The sequence below is a fragment of the Glycine soja genome, chromosome 18 (assembly GCF_004193775.1).
Source record: "Glycine soja cultivar W05 chromosome 18, ASM419377v2, whole genome shotgun sequence".
Taxonomy (NCBI): Eukaryota; Viridiplantae; Streptophyta; class Magnoliopsida; order Fabales; family Fabaceae; genus Glycine; species Glycine soja.
This window is the reverse complement of record NC_041019.1, coordinates 37,353,452-37,375,679: the sequence shown is the minus strand read 5'-3', so window position 1 is coordinate 37,375,679 and position 22,228 is coordinate 37,353,452. Positions and strand designations below refer to the sequence as shown.

Below are 22,228 nucleotides of genomic sequence, written 5' to 3'. Positions count from 1 at the left end.
TTCCTAACTTATGAATACAATTATGTAGACTTCGACCTTGTTGCAGAAGCAACATGAACACAGATCTACAATCGTGGATAACATGGTAAGTTTTAGTCATTTTTAGCATAAACGATTGTTAATTTCTATCCCTCTAGCATTGTCTTATTTTCATAGTTACAGTCTTGCTTTTACATGGCACTCAAAAAAATGTAAAAACATCATATTGACACTTTATGCCTGCCCCAAATCCATTAATCATACCGTTGTTGGAGCAATCTAGCTTTGCTAAAGTAGTAAAGCTACGCCATTCAAGATTGACCATCTTTTGGTTACTGCATTGGTAGAAAAGTGGAGACCCGAGTCACACACATTCCATCTTCCAATTGGTGAATACATAATAATAGTGCAAGATGTGACACTCCAACTAGGACTATGAGTTGATGAAAAACTAGTAGTTGGCCCAACCTATTATGACTCGAATGAAATGTGCATAACATATTTGGGGTGTTGTTCTGCCTAAAGGGGACACAATAGTAGGATTGACACTTAAACTTAAATGGTTGCACCAAAATATGATGCCTCTGCCCGAAGAACCAACACAACAACAGTTAGAAACTCATTGTAAGGCTTACATCCTAAGGTTGATTGGGGAGTACTGATGCCAGATAAAATAGGCAACAAAGTTCACCTTATGTATTTAATGTTGTTGCGAGATATTGATCGTGTTTGTACATATAGTTAGGGTTCAACTTGTTTAGCAACTCTTTACAAAGAAATGTGCAAGGCTACTTACTTGGAGACAAAAATCATAGTGAGGTGTTTTTCATTGTTGCAAAGTTAGACATGGTATCGCATGCCCTTCATTGCACCAAGACTTAGTTGTCAACCCACGTATCCGCTACTTATTAGATGTAGTTGTGGCAGGCTACAACATATGGGAACACCTTATGGTGATCTTATAGAATATAGATCCAGATTGGATAATATGAAACAGGAGCAAGTTACAAAATACTTCATTCATTTACAGGAAATGTTATTTTTGTTTCTTTTATTGTAAATGTAATAATCATGCTTAAATTTTTATTTCTTTTGGATGCCATACAATGCTTGTCAGCAAATTTTTCCACCACAAGCATTTGTGGATTCAAATATATGGACTACATGCACTACTCTGATTTGTTAGGTAGCAAGCAAACAAGGTAAAGCTCCAGTTTGGACTACGCCAAGAGGTTCCAAGGAAACCTAGAAATCTTGATAAACTATTATAGATCGACATGCAAGGACATACTGGAGAAAATTAGGGAGAAAAGCATGCAAGGTGGATTGAATTTTGGAATGAATGAGACCAAATGGGAATAGTGGGACAACCTTTTCATGGTATTCCCTCGCAAACCCATGAATATATAGAATGGTATTTAGCAAATTTGATACCTTTCCTGAATATGCAAGGCCCACAGGTTACAGTTGATATAGGGGTTAGTAACACAAGTGTTGAAACACATCAAATGAAACCACAACAATGTGCACAAAGGAGAAGAACACCTATGCATCCCAACACCTTAAATTCTAGAATCGTGTTCAATGAAGATAGGAATTCAACTCGTTATTCATTTGCATTCTTTGTATCTCAATAACAACTATATTCAAATATTGACAATTTTCCACACTCATTTGCATCGCCTCTTGAAGAATTTGTCAACAATTTGTTTGGTGCAAACCTTGGAATGCCAATGTAAGCTCATGCATACATGCAAAGTATGTACTCAGCTGAATACCCATTATATCATTATAATGATGCTAGTAATTCTTCATTGGGTGTGACACTTGGTAGTTTTACTCTGTCGTTGTTTAATTTACATATCTGTCAAGATGTGGATGAACAACATCAATAAATTCTTGACAATGGAAAAAATGCGACACGACTACAACAACAACCCCAACCCTGCCAAAATCCTCCATGTAACAAGATATGTCGACCATGTGGAATTGAACACCACTATGGGGATTGATTTTAATTTTCCATATTTAGTTTGTTGAAAAATGTTGTCAGTATCATGTGGTTAATTAATATCAAATATAAAATTTCAAAAAAAACAACAGTTTTGCATTTGACATTAGTATAGTGCATGCATCAAAATCAATGCAGTTTGCATCATCTATTTTGTCGGTGCAATCTTGACCACCACTTTTATTGGTACAAGTGGCAAATGATTATAAGATTTGGTTTTATCTTAGCCATTTATTTTGTCGTTAGCAATGACAACCCTTTGTTAATTTTTCTGCCTCACTGAATGAAAGCTTTTTTGAAGGATTTGGGCCTATAAATAAAGCTGGCGTAGGTATTATCGTTCACACAATATCATTAGCCTATAGTCCATATTCCTAACATAAATTCACTAAGTGTTGCATCAAGTCTTCTTTATTTAAATGAGTTCATTTGTTGTTTGGGCTTTTGTATATTACAGTGGCCAAACGATTACAACTGAGTACAGATCTACATAGTTTGTCAGCAATGACATAAGGTTAGTTTGCCTTCATCAAGACATGACACTTGAGGCCCTATGAAAGCCATTCAAACTAAGATTACACCATGTTTCCACGAAAAAGAAGTCAGTGGCATCTATTATCGATGGCCTATATCCAATGTTGATGGAAATATTGAATATAGTGTGTGGAAACATGAAGATGATGAGCACATACATACAATGTTTTCTATATTCGCAAAAAATCTTAACCTTACGTGTGTTGAGTTGTGCACTGAAATAAAACCACAGTCCCAGTGCAGTTTTTGGGATGTTATGGAAAAGTTGCTTGACAAAACAATGAAACTTGAATGACAATATGTAGAGATTACGATGTATCTTTATTGAAACGTTTATTTTTATGTTATTTTGATTTCAAGGTTGTGTTTGTAATTTCAATGTTTGTTTACTATAATAATAATGTATGTATTTTGCTTGTAGGAAATGTATTAATGTATGTGTTTCTTATTTTAGTTTTTATTAATAAATATATACAAATCAGTTGCACAACACATCATGAATCAATCAACCCATCAACAATTCACAAATAAACATGAAAAGCTTTGACTTTTGAACTATAAAAGTAGTAGTCAAGATAATACCGATGATAATCAATGGCCCATAATGCATTGATGTAAATGAGGTTACTATTCACCAGTCAAAAATCTTGCTGAGCTTCGTCTTGTGTGCTAGAAAAGTAGTGGTTTAGATACCACCGATGAAAATCAATGGCCCATGATGCATTGACATAAACAAGGTTACTATTCACCCATTAAGAATCTTGTAGAGCTTCATCTTTTGTGCCAAAAAAGTAGTGGTCGAGATAGCACTATTGACAATCAATGACCCATAACACATTAAGGTAAACGAGGTTACTATTCACATGTTAGGAATCTTGTAGAGCTTCATCTTTTGTGCTAGAAAAGTAGTAGTTGAGATAGCATCGACAAAAATCAATGACCCAAAACACATTGAGGTAAACAAGGTTACTATTCACACAACAGGAATCTTGTAGAGCTTTGTCTTTTGTGGTAGAAAAGTAGTGGTTAAGATAACACCGACAATAATCAACATCCTGGAACGCATTGACATAAACGATATTACTGTTCATCTATTAGGAATCCTACAGAGCTTCATCTTTTGTGGCAAAAAATTAGTAGCCGAGATAGCACCGATGACAATCAATGACCTAGAACACATTGAGGTAAATGAGGTTAATGTTCACCCATCATGAATCCTGTAGAGCTTCGTCTTTTGTGTCAAAAAATTAATGACCAAGATAGCGCTAAGAACAATCAACGACCTAGAATGCATTGAGGTAAATGAGGTTACTGTTCAACCATTAGGAATCCTGTTGATAAATGTCAAATTTACCATATTTTCATATGTATTTTATGATATTTATTTGGCCTTTTAGTTAACTTTAGGCCTTGTTCTGAATCAAATTAGCTTTAAATTCAGTTTTTACTTTGTCTTGGGTAGAATTTTATGTTTTAGTTATTTTTAATGAATTTTTGATAGTTTTTTCCAGCAAAAATAGGTTATTCTGGCAAGAACTTAGAGGCCCAAAATCAACAGAAAGTTCTGGAAGGAGAAATTTTGAAGAAGCAAGATATTTTTCAAGGATAAATCAGCTGAAGAAGAAGATAATTACTTGAATTAATTAGAGATATTTATCTCCTTAATTAAACTCAACTATAATTCTATAAATAAGAGGTTAGACATTCATTGTAATAGTGTAGAAGTCCTGAGTAGTTCTTAGAATTATATTTTAGACTTCCACCTACTAGATGCCTCCATTATTCCATTAGACACTCTAGGTTTCATTGTATTATTTTTATGAGTATAATTACTTCCACCTAGGATATGAAAGGATGAACCTTGTTTCGCTTTAATTCTATCAATTCAATACTTCATCTTGAGTTCTTTATTTGTTTCTATACTTAATTCTTTTATTTGATTGACAATCTTATAGATGAATTCAGGAATTAACTTGTGATTTGGTAAGCCTTGTTGAAACCCGAACATGAATCAAGTACTTAATTGGCATTATCTCAATGGATGGAATAATCTTCATCAAGCTTCGCGAAAAACCTCTATTTTATGAAGCAAAAAGGGCATAATTTGACCTCAAAACACTCAAATTCTAAACGAATAGCACAAAACATGTGATCACATCATGGGGAACAAAACTCCTCAATCAATTTCAAGAAAACATGCAAGAATAAAAAATCCCCAAATTTCTAGGTTTCTAACATTCAAAGCCAAACACTCAATTAAACCATCCAATTCACATCAGGGCATTAATTGAAATGTCAAACATGAGAAATTCGTTGTTATCATTGTACAGACATAATTAAAATGCATAGAACACCCCAAAATTAACCCCAATTTGATCCTCTAAGGATCCCTACACATGTTCACTCTAACCCCAATTGCGATAAACTCATCCCTTACCTCTATGAGGGCACATGTGTGTAGTCCGGCAACTATAGCGGCATCTCTAGTGGTTACCTACGATAAACTCATCCATTAAGTTTTTCCTCTGGTTGATCTACTAGGGGATTGGAGCCTCAATTTCACTGTCTCTATGCAATGGGAATATTTCTCTATGCATATATTATTTCGCATAATTGTAGGATTGGTAAATACTGATGACACATCTCACAGGACATCATTAGGGTCCATTGACTATACTTTTGATCGTGTGTGAGAGTTACACTCAATGGTTTTGGTGGCACGACAATTAAACTCAAGGTAGTCAAGTTTAATTTAATCTCTAACGATTATATTTCTATTTTTCGGATATTGATTCATCAGAGTTTTAATTTTATCTCACCTATTTAATCACACTTTCAAACTCTACACTGCACACACTCAAATTCACTATCTTTGATTCCATCAACACATTTTTCTTTCTCCTCAACTCTCCCTTTGTTTCATATTCCAACATTTTGCCATGGAGTTCAAATATTATAATGGAAAAAACCAAACGACACCATCAACAATGTCACACCCTCTTTCCATTGTCACCTCCATTTCTAGACACCCATACAAGGTAATACTTCCATTTCTTTACACCAAAAGACCCATTTGTTGTTTTTTTTCAAAAATAAAGCTTTTCTAACATTAGTTCATTTTTAAAGGGTGAGTTTCCTAGCAATGATCTGGTGCCTAGTGTTTTCCAATGTCGATTTTAGTCAATGTAGATGAAGCATTCTGATGAGAGTTGGAGAAAGAATAAATGCAACGAGAGTTGGAGAAGGAGAAAATTAAGAGAGACATTGTCGCAACCTACCCTTCAACAAGCGTGCGGGCGAAAAGCCAAAGGAGCATCTTCCAAAAAGGAAAATGCGTCGGAGTCGCCACCAACGTTTATTCAAGGAAAACATTATAAAAACCAACAAGGGGTCTGCGAATATTGAAAAGAAGGGTTTGGGAGTTGTTTATGCATGGGGAAGGTATTAGCACCGCACATGCACATCACAAGGGACGACAACCTTTAATCGAGTGTGCGTAACATGACCTCAAAATTATGTATTTTCCCTTTTTATGTTTCTCTATTTTTTGGGGTCGACAAGGGTGTTCCCTTATTTTTACGTATCCTCAGGTGCGATGAGGAATTCAGACCTACGTAGTTCTTTAAGTCTGAATTTTTGTGTGTTAAATTGATTTTTATGTTTTTGAAAGATTCATTTTAATTGCAAACAAAAAGTCGTTTAAGGTGTTGGACCTTGAAACGATGCTTTAAATTTTAAAAAGCGGAGAGAATCGTTAAGGCGTTGGACCTTGAAACGATCTTTTAAATTTGAAAAGCAAAGAGAATCGTTAAGTCATCAGACCTTGAAACGATCCCCAGTGATATTTGATAAAAAAAAAAAAAGAAGTTAGTTATAAGTTGGTTTTATTTTGGAACCCCTTACTTAGCCTCCCTCACGCCTATTTATAGCATAAAAGGGCACTTGTTGGACTTGCAGCTCGCCTAGGTGAGCTGTTTCCTTCATCCCTAAGCAATTTGGGGGCTCAGGTGAACCAGAGGCTAGCCTGGGTGAGCCAGGGTCCAGAAAATTGCCTGGAATGACCCTTTTGCCCCTCCCCTTGGGTATTTTCCGCATTCTCGACCAAAACGTCGAACGATCTCACACCTTATGCAGAAACTAGTGTCGAACAAAACCTTTCGGTTAGTGAGGATCAAAACATAAATGAATGATAGTCCCCAAATGAAATTAGGATATGACAGTTGCCCATCTTTACTTACCTTTTATTGGAAATAAATGGGAAGTAAAGATAAGGACACTAATTTCATTCGAGTGACCTTGCTATTCGACAGGCAACTGGCGAAAACCAAGGAACCGAATGTGAATGTATGAATACATCATTTTGATGATGCCAAAGAATAATCAAACAAGGTTACTTTCAAGATTACTTCAACAAACATTCAAAGGTTAAGCATTGCTTCAAGGTCAATACAAGGTTGCTTCAACAAACAAGCATAGCTTCAAGATTAATTCAAGATCAAGCTTTTGCCTCAAGACAAAGTGTTTCCAAGAGATCAAGGCTTTGGTAATCGATTACCAGGCAGTGTAATCGATTATCAGAAGACAGATTAATTCAAGATCAAGCTTTTGCCTTTAAACAAAGTGTTTACAAGACATCCAAGGCTCTGGTAATCGATTACCAAGCAGTGTATTTTGAAAAACAACTTTTAAAAAGGGTTTTGAATTTGAATTTTGAATCATGTAATCGATTACCATATGTTTGTAATTGATTACCAGCAACGACACTTTAGAAAACACTTTGAAAAGACATGACCCTTCAAAATATAATTGTGTAAGCGATTACCAGAAACTTGTAATCGATTACCGGTGAAGAATTTTAGAAAAAGCTTTTTGAAAAGACACATCTCTTCAAACCATTTTGAAAAGGCACAAAGGGCCTATATATATGTGTGTCAGACTTCGAAAAGTAAGAAAGAGATATTCTAAGAGAACTTCATTGTCAAATGCTCTCTCAACAACTCTTGGGCAAACACTTGCAAATCTATTGAGATTTCATCTAGGAACTACAAATTGTATTATCATCTCTAAAAGAGAGAAATTCCTCTAGGAACTTCAATTTGTATCATCAACTCTAAAGGAGAGAAATCTTTCTGTTCATCAGAAAGTCTGTTGTAATCAAGAGACTGGTTGTCTCTTGGATTGTGAGAGTTGTAATCAAGAGACAGGTTGTCTCTTGGAGAATCTTTGAACACAAGGGTGACGGATCCCAATGTGTGTTCAAAGTCTGTAAAGGATTTAGAGAAATAGTGGAAAATCTCAAGTGGGTTGCTTGAGGACTGGACGTAGGTATGGGAAATGGCCAAACCAGTAAAAATCGAGTTTGCATTTCTCTCTTCCCTTATCTCACTTATGTTATTGCAATCAATTTTGTCTTGCATGTTTCAAGAACATTATTAAATCGACTGCTTCTTCTTCTTCTGCATTCTGAGCCTATCATTTAGAAGGGGGTTAAAAGTTTGTTAGTGGAAAATTTTGAAACTTAATTCACCCCCTCTTAAGTTATTGAGACCACTTGTCCAACACCGAAAAATAAGAGGACATTGAATTCTTATAAAAAGTAAAAAAGAGGACATTGAAGTCCTATAGAGCAGAAGACTTTTGAATTTTTTTTTTCGAAGCATAGACATAGAGGACGTCAAGTCGTAAGAAGCCAAAGACAATGAGATTGGGCCCTATAAAAGACAAAAGACGTTGAAGTCTTATAAAGTGTAAAAGACAGAAGACATTGAAGTCTTGTAAAAATGTAAAAGACAGAAGACATTGAAGTCTTTGAAATGTAGATGAAGATATTGTAGTCTTTTGAAAGCGTAAATGACTGAAGACATTGAAGTCTTTAAAATGTAATTGAAGACATGGTAGTCTTTTGAAAGCGTAAATGACTGAAGACATTGTAGTCTTTTGAAAGCATAAATGACTGAAGAAATTGAAGTCTTTGTAATGTAAATGACAGAGGACTTTGAGTCCTATGAAAGCATAAAGATAGGGGACTTTGAGTCCTATGAAAGAAAGACGAGGACTTTGAGTCCTATGAAAGATAAATGTGAGGACTTTGAGTCCTATGAAAGAAAGACGAGGACTTTCAGTCCTATGAAAGATAAATGTGAGGACTTTGAGTCCTATGAAAGATAAATGCAAGGACTTTGAGTCCTGTGAATGATAAATGCAAGGACTTTGAGTCCTAGGACACAAGCCAATAGACACTAGTACCAAAGGGCTCAACCTGATGAGAAAGCAAGAGATTGACTCTTTGAGTGGACCTTTCATCCTAAATTTAAAAGATAGGACATTAGATTTAGGAAATTGGTATATGAAGAGAAATCTACGCACTTATTGCCTAATATGAACATGATTTTTGGGATGCAGATGAATGCAACCTTCATCTTGAAATACTAGTAATGCAAAAGGTTTTGATTCATGAACATTGAGTAATGCTCATGACATTCTTTCCTATTTTTGTGATTTTGATTTTGATTTGATTTTTTTTTGCTTTTTTCTTTTTGTGGAAAACACGGATTGACTGTCTCTTTCTGAAAGACGTGATAACTCATGAGACCTCATCCGATCATTTTGTAAATCTCTTCGGGGACTCCCTCAGAGTGTATGTTTTGTTTGATTTAGTCACTTGACAATTTTGGAGTGACGATAATGGAGCCATTTGACATTTAGTCAATCAACTGAAATATTGATCCTAGGGTTTTCCCCTGTCTTTTTGCTTAAAACCTTCTATTATTCTGCACAACAAGAAAACATAAGGTTTTGGGATTGATCGTGCGCTTCATTGAAGGATGGCAATGGATTGTCACACTTTGGTATGTGACCAAGTGAAACTTTCCTAATTTAAGATCGTAGAGTGATGCCAAGGGTTTGTCGATCCCACTGAAACTTGATGACATGGGCTGATCCCAAAAAAAATTATTCAACAAAGGCCACCCTTGGATTCAAAAGGAATCCTAAGGAGCCTGCATGAGTGACTAACATCAAATGTACCATACTAATTGTCTTTGGACATTTTCCACAAGCTCCTGGTCGAATGAGTTTTCTTCTCAAATGTGCAAGTGCGAAACCTCAAGGATTCTCTCTCTCTTTTTATATATATTTTTTTCAACAATCACAAGTGTGTGCGGACTTCATTCCATAATCCCAACTTAAAAACAAAATTAGTCATTTCTTGATCCACATGGGCTTTATTGGGCTTGTAACGTGGTCAGGGGTAAGAAGGATATGAAAGAAAGGATTAGAGAGGCTCAAAGAATGTTTGAGGGTTATATTGAGTAAGAACCTTGAGAGTCTTGCTTGTACTTTTGTTCCTTTCAACTCTTGGGTCAGGCTCTACTCCTTTTGTCTTATACATTAATCCTTATTGCACTTTTTGTGCCTTCCTTGAAAAATCTGGAGATCTTTTGTCTCTCTTTTTCTTTACTCGCCTTTGGCGGATTTTCCTTTTTTTTTTCATTGTTGCCCAACTTCATGCATGTGTTGTTTGCATTTCCCTCCCCACCGGTTTAGCGGTGGTTCCTACTCAGGGTTCCTATTTAGTTTTTGTTGTTTTTTTGTGTTTTTAGAAAACAAATGCTTTGGCTCAGAAGGGGTAGCAAAGGATAAATTAGTGTTTGGGATGTTGAAACACGACCATGTGTCATTTCAAATCTTCACTAGATACTTTTATAGTTTGGATTTTGGGACAAAACCTAATCTAATAATCTAAGAATTATCCTAATCTAATTAATGTTTCCTTTCTAGATAAAAAAACCATGCCTAATTGAATTAGCAATGATAATTAATGAATCAAAATTGATTACCTAATAGTTAAGATTAAACTCCTTTAAGGGTGAATTACCTTAATTTAATTAATGTTTCCTTTCTGGATACAAAAATCATGCCTAGTTGAATTATCTCTTACTTTCGTGGTAGTTAGATTCAATAAACCCTTTAAATTCGTAATATTTTGTTGGTTCTTCTAACAAAACCTAAAATTACTTTCTTGATTTAAGTCTTACATTTAAATCTCTATATTCCCAACAATTAAATTCACCTTTCTATTCTTCTCCAATATTCTAAGAGATGCAAATATGTGACTAACCAATTCACATAAGATTGATAAGGATTGAATTGAAATGTTTAGATACTTAACAAAAGGGAGAAAACAATTAATTCACAAAAATAATGTGCCAAGGGCTGTACCTAATCCCAAAAACAAAGAATATTACTCAAACATAGTCATTGAGAAAACCTAAGAGAAACATAAACATCAAACCCATAATCTCAAAGTGAGGGAGAAGAATTCCACCTCTATTCTCAAGCCTAATGTTGTCGCTCCTCTAAGGTTTTGACCACTAAATTGTGACAAATATGATCTATTTAAACTGGGATAATAAGGGTTCATGTCCAATTTACACAATTAAGCAACGACACAAAACTAAGTTTATGCTCCATTTTCTCAACCAAGAGAATTCACATAGAAAAAGTAAGAGCATGATCATGATCATTAATGCCTTGTGTTGATATCACGAAGACTTAGTTTTGATTTTGGTTTTTGATGATTTGCAATACCAAACATGTTTAATAGATGTGGCATTTTTATTGATTGTTTTAGTCTAGGCATGTTTGTTGCAAAATAGTTTAGGATTCTTTCTACATGCTTAAATGTTTATCAAGTGTGAAATTAGATTGAATGATTCACTAAGTTTTCAGAGCAATACATGTTCAACACAACATAATTGATTACAAGTATATGTAATCAATTACATTGTGTTAGAACAAGTACATAAACTAACTTCAATTGAAATTTAGCTAAGTCCCATCAAGATAATTGATTACAGCATATCGTAATTGACTATAAATTTAGCTAAGTCCCATTGAGAAACATGAAGATCAAGCTATGAAGAGTTTTGACTTTTACATGCCCAACTCCTAATTGAGTGGCATTTGTGTTGACTGTTGCTTTCTAGTCTTATTTTATCTGTGTGTACATCATGCATCATCATATAAAAGTAGGAAGATAGTATTTTAGATAAGAAACGTCTTTAGTGTTATATTACTCTATGTTTTAATCAATTACCGATATCTATAATCGATTGCACAAGTCTTTGAGAAACTTGCAGAGAGATCATAGTTCTAGTTTAATCGATTACCATATATCCATAATCGATTACATAGTTCTTTTAAGACCATGTCTATTTTGTGGAGTCTCTAGTTTAATCAATTACATCGTTCTTGAAAGTGTTCCCATAAGTGATCAAGAACATTTTAATCGATTAAATCAAAATTGTAACTGATTACATTGTTATCGAAAACTTTCCAGGTTTGGGGAAGAACACTTTAATCGATTAAATGGGAAATCTCATCGATTACTTTCTTGAAATAATCGATTACAATGCCAATTTAATTTATTATAAGCAGTTATAATTGTTTTCTCCATATATACCCATCTTGTGTTCTCACTTTGAAAATGAGCTTTGAATGATCTTTTACAACTCAAAACTTTAGTTTTCGTTTCTTGAAGCTTTCAAAGGAAAAATGAGTTGTAAACACATTTGAGATCAAGAGAGGTCCACTCAATCAAGTCTTTTGTTCTTACATTCAAATGTAAAGGTTGTATCTCTCCTTGACTCTATTTCATATGGTTTTTACACATTGTTACTGCATGTGCATGAGTTTTTACAGCATGCTAGAACAGTTGTTTCTAGTTTGAAGCTAAGAGTAGGTTTCTCTTAGGCTTATATTCATAAAGGACCCTGGGGTTAGGTGCCTAAGTTTCATTTTCTAGATAGAATTTGAAATTGGTTGTTATTGCTTGTAAAACTCACATTGCATAGTGAAAATCTACTTCATGTTGAATTAGTTATGTGGAATAGATTATCTAGAAATGGAGAATGAACCAGTGTAAATCTTGGTTTCTATCTTCTCTTTAACTCTCATCTTTCTCTATTGCATTCTTTATCAATTTGCTAAGTTTTAAAGATATTTCAAATTGATGCACTGTAACAAAAGGATATTAAGTTCAGGTGATTGATTCAATATTGATTTAACATAAAGTTGTGATATGATCCTTGTGAAGCCAAAGTTTTTAAAACTATGTTTTTCTTTCGATTTGATTTTAAAAGCAAATCACCCCTTTCTCTTGGTTCGGTGAGTCCCATTGACTTTTTGAATTGGTATCAAAGCTACATCTTGAGTTGCTCAAGATCACTATTTTTTCAAATATGGGCTCTAAACAAATCACTCCAACACCACTTCTCAGTATCTACTACCACCTCTTCTGAACCCAAACTTCCTATTCTCTATAATCCTCTGCCTTCTCTTCAAAAATGTCTGGCAACTCATCAAGAGCTAAAAAAAAGTAGAAGTCCTAAAAAAGGAAGCAAGGTGAATGCTCCCAAGCAGCCATCAATCATTTGGACACATGGTTCACTGAAGAAGGAAAAAAGAGTGACTACAAGCTAATTTATATTGTCAAGAACGTAATGGTTCCTTAGTATCTAGACTTGGAATGGTTCTCTCAGCAAGGGTTCAACTTTCCTAATTTGCTAGAAGTTCAAAGGCTGACGAAGCTAGTGTAGATAAAAGGGACGTTTTATCCAGAACTGGTCAAGGTTTTCTACACATGTGCTCGTGCTTACCTTGAAGGTAATCTCTTCACTACTGTTAATGGAGTAGATATGGTCATAGATGTTGTTGTGTGGAAGGAAGTTGCTGGTCTGGACATGGGTGGAGTCCATAAATTTGATGAAATTGCAGATGTCTACAACAAGATGCAAACCTATAGAGGAAATTTTCTGGGTCCTACAAAGAGATTGAGAAATCACCTTGGAGTTGGTGGATTAATTGTTGAAGACAGGATGTTGATTTACCTCATCACCTACATTTTCACACCAAGGTCAAGCAATCATGCTCAAGTAACAGATGATGATATGCAAATAGTTTATGGTCTAAAATCAGGAATTAAGATGAATTGGATTCTACTGATTGAAGACATCATGTTGAAATGTCGTCGCCTTGTGGATTATGAGTTTTCATATGTTTTTCTTACCTCTAGATTCATTAACTATTTTAAGGTTAATGTTTCTAATGAGATTGTGGATTACACCAAAACCATTAGTGAAATTACTGAAAGGCATCGCAAGAAGCTTGGTATGAGTATGCTGCTCATGAATGGATAATGGCCAGAGAGCCTACTACTGGAAACATTGAAGAGATGGAAGAAGATGATGAAGCTAAAGCTCAACATGATCCTACACCTAAATGGAGTCCTTTTGAATCTCTCATGATTTAGAAGATGGATTTTATGCTTCACGTCCATGAAGAACACTCAACCGAAGTTCACAGTTCCATAGAGAATATCAACTCTAGGCTGGAAAACATAGAAACTAGGCTCAAGCTTAGCAACCTCCCAAACCCTGATGAGGATGATGCTTAGTTGTGTTTTGGTGCCTGTTTTTGTTGTTTGGCTTTCATTGTTGTTTTGTCTTCTGTTTGATGCTAATCTTGTTGTTCTAGTTGTCATCTTTTTTGTGAAAGTTGTTTTATTTTTTTAATGATGGTTGTAATGTTTAACTAATGAATGGATTATTTATTGCTTTTACCCTTGGTTACTCCTTATGTTGTTTGTTTTTTACTCTGTGTTGTTTGTGACTTTTTGGCCTTGTTATGCCAAAAGGGGGAGAAAAAATTACACCATTGTCATTACATTGGCACATACATACATTCTTATTCATTCGATCACTATATTATGATGATGATATGACATGATTTGAGACTTCTCTTGGTCATAGTGTTCATTAATTTTAAGGTGATGTCTCAAGAAAAGTCTCTACTCTCAAGACTCACAAAATGCACTCAATGACAATAAAGTTTGGCATCATCAAAGCCAAAAAGGGGGTGATTATTAGAGATAGGGGGAGCAACATGAAGATCAAGCTATGAAGAGTTTTGATGATTAGGTTTTGTCCCAAAATCCAAACTATAAAAGTATCTAGTGAAGATTTGAAATGACACATGGTTGTGTTTCAACATCCCAAACACTAATTTATCCCTTGCTACCCTTTCTGAGCCAAAGCATTTGTTTTCTAAAAACAACACACAAAAAAAACAACAAAAACTAAATAGGAACCCTGAGTAGGAATGGATAAAACCTAATCTAAATAAATATTTAGTTTTTTTTTTGTGTTGTTTTTAGAAAACAAATGTTTTGGCTCAGAAGGGGTAGCGAGGGATAAATTAGTGTTTGGGATGTTGAAACATGACCATGTGTCATTTCAAATCTTCACTAGATACTTTTATAATTTGGATTTTGGGACAAAACCTTTGATAAACACGCTCTTTATTGTTCTTTCCAAATTTTTTTATTTGTATATTAACCCTAATTTTGCCTAGGTCGCCCTTTTTGGTTTTCGGCCTACCAGGTGAGAACTTCTTATCTTCCCCTAGGTTCGCTTGAGGATCATGCATGGTGCCTCTCATTGCCCTAGTGTAGGGCTCTAAGGTATCTATTGTTGTATTTTGTCATGACCTTGTAGCAAGGAAAAATGAAACACATTGTGCAGGTTCTCGAGAATGAATTTTCAAGGATGAAAAATATTTAAAAGATTTTCAATTGACAGATTAAGTCAAACGACTCTTGTTCTTGATGACTTATCTTTCTCTTAAAACACAACGTTTAAGAATGATGAAATGAGGTCACATGAATGTCTATACTTCTTATTTTTGTTTTGAAACACAATCAATCAATTGTTTTTTTCCCTTTTTTTGCAGAGGAAAATGCTAGGCATGAGCAACTATGTGTTGGGATCATGCATGGGTGAACATAACATGCAAACGATGAAAATAGAATGTTTGCAATTGGTAGAACAAAAGCATGCTAAATGAAGATGTATGATAATGCAATGACTTATGGAAATGAAATGCATGAATATGATAAATGACAAATGTAGGAATGATATGTCCATTATGATGCCATGAAGAGATGCATGATGTGATCAAGGAACAAGCCAGAGTGAGCTTGCTATATGCCCTTAATTCAGGAACCTAATGGAAAGGATCCAAAAGCCCACTTTTAGTGACAACTCCAAAGGGTGGTTGCACGTAACTTTACTGGCTTCTAGAGATATCATCGTCTTAGGTAACAACATTGTGGCAGTAGGGACTACTAGTGACAATGCATTATCAAAAAAGGAAAATTCTAGATGAGGCTTCACTGTTATCAAGCAAGTCAGAGACCTAGCATGACCACAGATTGACCTCTACTCCTTATGGCTCACATAGACCCGGGTATAGGGCCTAATATCTCAATGTGTGTGCAAGGTGTAGGTGCCATGTGTGCATAGGAAAAAATATTTCTAACTATGAATGTAATAGATAGACAAACACCAAACACAACAACATAGCAAAAGTTATATACAAATATAGACAAAATAAAAGGTAAAAGGGAAAAGGAAACATAAATAAAGAGGAAGTCACAAGAAAAACATTGCACACTGATCGAATGGCCTAACTCTCTAGCAACTCCCCAAAGGAATCGCCATCTGTTGCAACCTACCCTTCGACGGGCATGCGGGCGAAAAGCCAAAGGAGCGTCTTCCAAAAAGGAAAACGCGTGGGAGCCGCCACCAATGTTTATTCAAGGAAAACATTATAAAAACCAAAAAAGGGTCTGTGAATATTGAAAAGAAGGGTTCGGGAGTTGTTTACGCATGGGGAAGGTATTAGCACCCCACACGCCCATCACAAGGGATGACAACCTTTAATCGAGTGTGCGTAACATGACCTCAAAATTATGTATTTTCCCTTTTTATGTTTCATTATTTTTTGGGGTCGACAAGGGTGTTGCCCTTGCTTCTACATATCCTCAGGGGCGATGAGGAATTCAGACCTATGTAGTTCTTTAAGTTTGAATGTTTATGTGTTAAATTGATTTTTATGTTTTTGAAAAGTTCATTTTAATTGCAAACAAAAAGTCATTTAAGACGTTGGACCTTGAAACCATGTTTTAAATTTTGATAAGCGGAGAGAATCGTTAAGGCGTTGGACCTTGAAACGATCTTTTAAATTTGAAAAGCGAAGAGAATCAATAAGGCATTAGACCTTGAAAAGATCCCCAGTGATATTTGATAAAAAAAAAGTAGTTATGAGTTGATTTTATTTTGGTTTTGTTTATTAACTTTCGATCTCTTTAAAGACAACTTTACAACACTAGTGATCGGTTAAGATTGAACTTTACAAAGAAAAACGAGATCATCGATGATAGATGGAGAAGATGAATGTGCACATAATAACAAGGGGTCCCCTAAGGGTACATAGATCACATTCAAATCTTAAAAAAACCAAACTAACCAACGGTCGCACGAAGAACGCAAAACAAGGAACGATGTAGAGGATGATCACAGTTGCGATTCGGCAGCGCCTCAACTTCGTTTCCTCTTCTTTCTTCTTCTTCTTTCTCTCTTCTCTCATTTCCCTCACCTTCTGAACCTTGGAACCCCTTACTCAGCCTCCCTCACGCCTATTTATAGCAAAAAAGGGCACTTGGTGGACTTGCAGCTCGTCCAGGCAAGCTAGAGCTTGCCCAGGCGAGCTATTGCTTAGTCCAGAAGAAATTGGCTTGCCCATGTGAGCTGGTTCCTTAAGCCCTAAGCAATTTGGGGGCCCAGGCAAGCCAGAGGCTAGCCTGGGTGAGCCAGGGTTTAGAAAATTGCATGGAATGACCTTTTTGCCCCCCCCTTGGGTATTTTCCGTATCCTTGACCAAAACGTCAAACGATCTCATGCCTTGAGTAGAAACTAGTGTCGAACAAAACCTTTCGGTTAAGGAGGATCAAAACATCAATGAATGATAGTCCTCAGACGAAATTAGGGTATGACAGACATAATTGCACGATGATGACATCTAGAAGACGAAGTTATGAAGGAAATGACATCAAAGAAAGCATTAAGTATCCTGATGCAAAGAAAAAAGGGGATCTTGAATCAAGAACCAATTTTGATGTCTTTTAATCGAGACTGGCAAGGTAATAACATTAACACATTTCGTGGGGCACAATATACTAATGTAGAATCTTGTAGGGATCAAGTGATCATGCAAAGACAAGAGGGGATCTTGATTCAAGAACCAGTTTCAATGTCTTATAATCGGGACTGGCAGGGTAATAACATCAACACATTTGGTGGGACACAATGATGCAATCCTACCCCCAAGGGTATTTGATAGAAGACTCTAAGAAGATTGAGCTGGAGCTATTAAAGAAGGCCCTAGGGTTCTCATGAACCTTAGGGTAGATTTCTGAGCCCATGGGCCAAGGTTGGATCCACTCTTCTTTGTAAATATTAGAATATGTTTTTCCTTCTTTTGGACATTGTATTTTGGCCATTCTAGTAGTATAGGATTTTAGCCTTGTATTTCAAGGCATTTTGAGTAGTCTTTGTAGTAGGGAATTTTTTGTATTTTCATGTATTTTGGCATAGAGGTGAGCTTAGCTATTATAGGGGGTGTGTGTAGCTAAGTTCTAGCTTCTTATCTCAAGGAGGCGAGCTTAGCTATTAGAGGAGTGTGTGTAGCTAAACTCTAGCTTCTCTAGGAATCTTCTCAAGGAAGCTTCTCAAGGAAGTTTCTTAAGGAAGCTTCTTAAGGAAGTTTCCCAAGGAAGTTTCTCAAGGAAGCTATCTAGGTTATAAATAGAAACATGTATAACACTTGTTGTAACTTTGATGAATGAGAGTCTCGTGAGACACACTTCAAAGTTCAACTTCTCTCCTTCTTTTCCTCCTTCAATTTCGTGCTCCCTCACCCCCTTCTCTCTCTCTCTCTTTTTTTCATCCATTGAAGCTTCTTATCCAGGGCACTCTCTTGGTGGTGAATCTCCTTTTTCCATGGCTTATTTCCTAGTGGATGGCGCCTCCTCTCACCTCTTCTCCTTTATCTTTCGTTGCATCTCCATGGTGAAAAATCACCATTGAAGGATCTCATTGAAGCTCAAAGATCCAGCCTCCATAGAAGCTTCTCAAGCAAGCTTCCATCACACAATATACTAATGCACAATTTTGTAGAGATCAAGTCATCATGTTGGTTATTATATAGTGTTATGTTTAATATACTCTTCATTTTTGTCTTTATCTTTCTTTCAATTTTATTTTTGTTCCTGCTTCTTCTTTCATCACTATTAGAAAAAATACTTTTAACATCGATTATTTTAGACATTCAACATTGGTTCTTTCATCACTTATAGTTGGGTATAGTGGCAGAAGCAGTCTTTATTTTTTAAAATGACTTATTTTAAGTTTATACAAACTGATCATAAATATGTAAATATGTGATTAGTGATTACTTACTGGCGAAGTCCAGTGCTAATGTACTCATAGGGGATCTTGGTGTTGGGGACCCTTGAGGCAATAACCTTCTTCAAGCTGCTCCCAAAGAAGGTTGAACTGGGAGTTGAAACTCCAGCTCCAGACCCATTCAGGTTCAACTGCAATGCCATAGTAAAATAATAAGTATTCAGTACTTCTAATAGTTGCTCTTTCTTCTCCTTAATTATTTTTTGTCTATTTCCAAGAGTATATATATATATATATATATAAACATGCACATCAAGCCACTTCATAGCAGTCTAATAGCACTAATTAATCCATCTGAAATGTCAAGCCTCCTACAATTTGGCAAAACAAAGTTGCAGCACATAAATTTTCCATTTCACATACTAACACTACATTTACACAAAATTAGAAACGAGGAAGCAAATATGTAGAGAGATTTACTGATTAATTGCTTCAAGAAACCGCAAGACATTTGTTCTTTTTCTCTCATCCAGCAGCTGGAAAAGAAACATGACAAAGAACCAATGCAAAGCAACATGAATACAACAAACATGGAAAGAGTAAGAAAAGGAATAGAAAATAGCAATTTTCACATTCCAGCTAATAGCTATAGAACGGTACAGGGTGAAGAAACTAAATTAGCTTTGCACTGACTTTTCTGCAAGCTTGAACTATCTGTGATTCCACAACTTCAATGTTTCCTCGAAAAATAGTTCATGTCATTAATAAATATAGCAAAAACATTGAATTTCACCCAAAAAAAGGGACTTTTCTTCAACTTAAATAGGCTTTGTACATATAAAAGAAGGATTTATGAGAAATTGAATCTAACCACCCCCCGAAATATAAAGTATCAACACTGTAATTATATTCTAATTACCCAAAATAGTTGAGGACCTCAATTATTTGATCTGCTAAATCTTCAGCAGAAGGAATAGGATCCTCGGCACAATTTGCAGTTGCTCCCAACTTCAAGAACTCTTGTGGAAGTTTCAGAGGGAAAACTATATGAATAATAATATTCAGTTCTACATGCAATAAAAAATACATTCAAATCAACCAACTTACAAACCTCATGTCCAGGAGGACTGATATGATATATGCAAAAGTTGTGAAGCAGTAAAGAAGCTGCTTCTGGACATAAAATAGTCCTTGAAAACATGATATATCTGCCCCAATACACAAGTAAAATATTGAATCATATTTCCAGATATACATGTACAATGCAATCATTATGTAACCTAAAAAGGAACTCAGACAAATTCTAGAACAAAAGGTAAAATATAAATATAATCTTGAAACAAGTGAAAGTAGATAAAAGAAAATAAATTGGCTGCACTTACAATTTAGAGCCAAATCTGGATAAGTGATCAGAGCTAGTTTGTCAGGATCGTCATAGACTATGATAGACATAATACCACAACCAGTTTGAATATGATGCTCTTGAAATGGCAATCCAAAATTAATGTAGCCTACACATAGGAAGACTAAGAAAATGATACCAAAATTTGAAGTTGGAACTTTTAGTTTAGGAATGAAAAGAACTTTCCCCTAAAGCAAAGGATATCCTTTATTTAGTATACACTCCATTTGAGCAATGTTAAAATTCATAAGTGAACCTTTTTCAAGCTATTTGGCCCCTAACATGGTTCCCCATGTGCCCTTACTCCTTTTTTGGGAAACCCAAACTAACAAGCAACAACAACAACACATTAAAGTCACTATTTGAACCGAAAAACTGAAATAAGTCATTCCAGATTCCAATAATTGTATGCTCAAGAAAATAATAATGATAAGGGGGGAGACTGTGAAAAAGTGAAGAGTGTCTTTGGGTTTTAAAAGCAAAAGAATGACTGAAACTCATCTAATAACTATTGTGTGTATTCCTATAAACCAGAAAAACTAAAAAAATAAAACTACCTACATAACCAAAATCACATCGAATACCGTAAGGATCAATTTCATCCCCAAATTTTCAAAACAATAGCCAAATGATAACCGAGGAATGCACAGCAGATCCGCTATTTTCCGTGTTCAAATATTTAGAAGATATGATTAAAAAAACACATTCCAAGAGAGAAAATAAAGAAAGTAAATGAAGAAGGGTATATAAAACGAACCCAATCCCATGAATTTTCAAAAGTCAAAAACTTTTCTTATTCATTTTTTTTCTATTTTCCAACAAAGATCCCAATAGCAAAACACTTGCCTCATCAAATTCTCTGTTATGCAAAACAATTAGACATAATTGAAAGAACAACTAAATGATGCACCTAATAACATTCAATTATAATTTTTAAGAATAGCCATAATTGAAAGAACAACTAAATGATGCAGCTAATTAGTAAAAGAATGCAAGGATCTGAGTTTCAGAGAACTTAACGATGCTGATGCAATCAACTATTTCGATTTACGATGGGTTCAATTCATGAAAGGAAAATAAAAATTAAAAGAGATAAAGGCATGTATATGAGAATGGAATTACCACGTGATCGAAGGAAGGAGGGACTTTGTCGGCGAATTTGAATTCGTCGGCCATGGATGAATGGCAAAATGGAATAGATCTACGGCAAGAAGAATCACACTGTTCGTTTTTGTGCTAAATGGAGAATGTTTCTGCACAATGTACCATTAATATATACTATTAAACAGATTTTTCAACCCATGGTTGGCCTTCTTTTTCTTCTAAATGAATAAACAATTGTCTTAATGGAATAAATCTTTTTTTTTTATTCGGCCAAATAAACTTTTATTATTTAACCATGTGCGATAAAAAGAAACCTATTTGCAAGACACAAAATGCTTGTCCACTGGGGCTATGGAATACACAACAAGGAACAAAAATAGTAAGAAAAGAAAAATCACAGAGTGATAGAAGAACCTAATGTATCTGCGGCAATAGATCCATGCATCGACAATCCTCCGCTCTTCGTTGTGAAAACCCTTGATGGGTCTCTTGAGTTCATCAGCTTAGGGGTCTTAGGAGTTGGCGATTTGGTGGAGATCCACGACGACGCCGTTTGGAGTGACGAGGTCATGGGTGGAGCAGAGGTCGAATGTGTAGAGATGAGAGAGAAAGAGCGAGGAGCTCAAAGTGAGAGAGTGGTGGAGTCTATGCACGCAATGGACTCCAACTTCAATAATGCTTCTTCTACTTCCATTTTTGCACAATAAAAAAGGACTAACATCCGTTTTGGTTAAAAGCCAACGTTATCTACTGATTTCTTAACATTGATTTTTGAGAAATTAATCTTGTTACTAATTAGTTAACGATTTTCAAAAAACATGTTAAGTAATTACTAACAACATCCATCTTTTTAAAAACAGATGTAAAAAAAATCATTTATTTACGAAAATGCCA

The 22,228-nt window shown here is 35.3% G+C and overlaps 1 protein-coding gene across 5 annotated transcripts; it reads right to left on the bottom strand.

Moving 5' to 3' along the window:
• Positions 1–302: 302 nt before the first annotated feature.
• Positions 303–22,052, bottom strand: LOC114395259. 5 transcript variants are annotated; one of them, XR_003662975.1, is made up of 9 exons: positions 21,749–22,052; positions 21,353–21,483; positions 20,211–20,339; positions 19,940–20,036; positions 19,748–19,871; positions 19,522–19,556; positions 19,309–19,364; positions 18,883–19,019; positions 303–3,693 (listed from the first exon to the last, which is right to left on the bottom strand). XR_003662975.1 is itself a non-coding variant. In XM_028356989.1 (3 exons), exons 1-3 carry the CDS (start codon positions 19,915–19,917, stop codon positions 18,907–18,909), a joined length of 339 nt encoding a protein of 112 aa, XP_028212790.1. In that variant the 5' UTR covers positions 19,918–19,933; the 3' UTR covers positions 18,881–18,906. The 5 variants fall into 5 exon arrangements, 1 of the variants encoding a protein (XP_028212790.1); XR_003662973.1 differs by lacking the exon at positions 19,522–19,556 and having other exon boundaries at positions 303–3,807; positions 21,749–22,051; XR_003662972.1 differs by lacking the exon at positions 19,522–19,556 and having other exon boundaries at positions 21,749–22,051.
• Positions 22,053–22,228: the final 176 nt, after the last annotated feature.

Excerpts from the sequence above, each read along its gene's own strand:
- LOC114395259 (XM_028356989.1), bottom strand. The coding sequence starts at position 19,917 with ATGTATTTTTTATTGCATGTAGAACTGAATATTATTATTCATATAGTT. Across the intron at positions 19,365-19,747 it reads GAGGTCCTCAACTATTTTGG|CTGCTGGATGAGAGAAAAAG; the intron begins GTAATTAGAATA and ends TTTCTTTTCCAG. Across the intron at positions 19,020-19,308 it reads TTTCTTGAAGCAATTAATCA|TTGAACCTGAATGGGTCTGG; the intron begins GTAAATCTCTCT and ends ATGGCATTGCAG.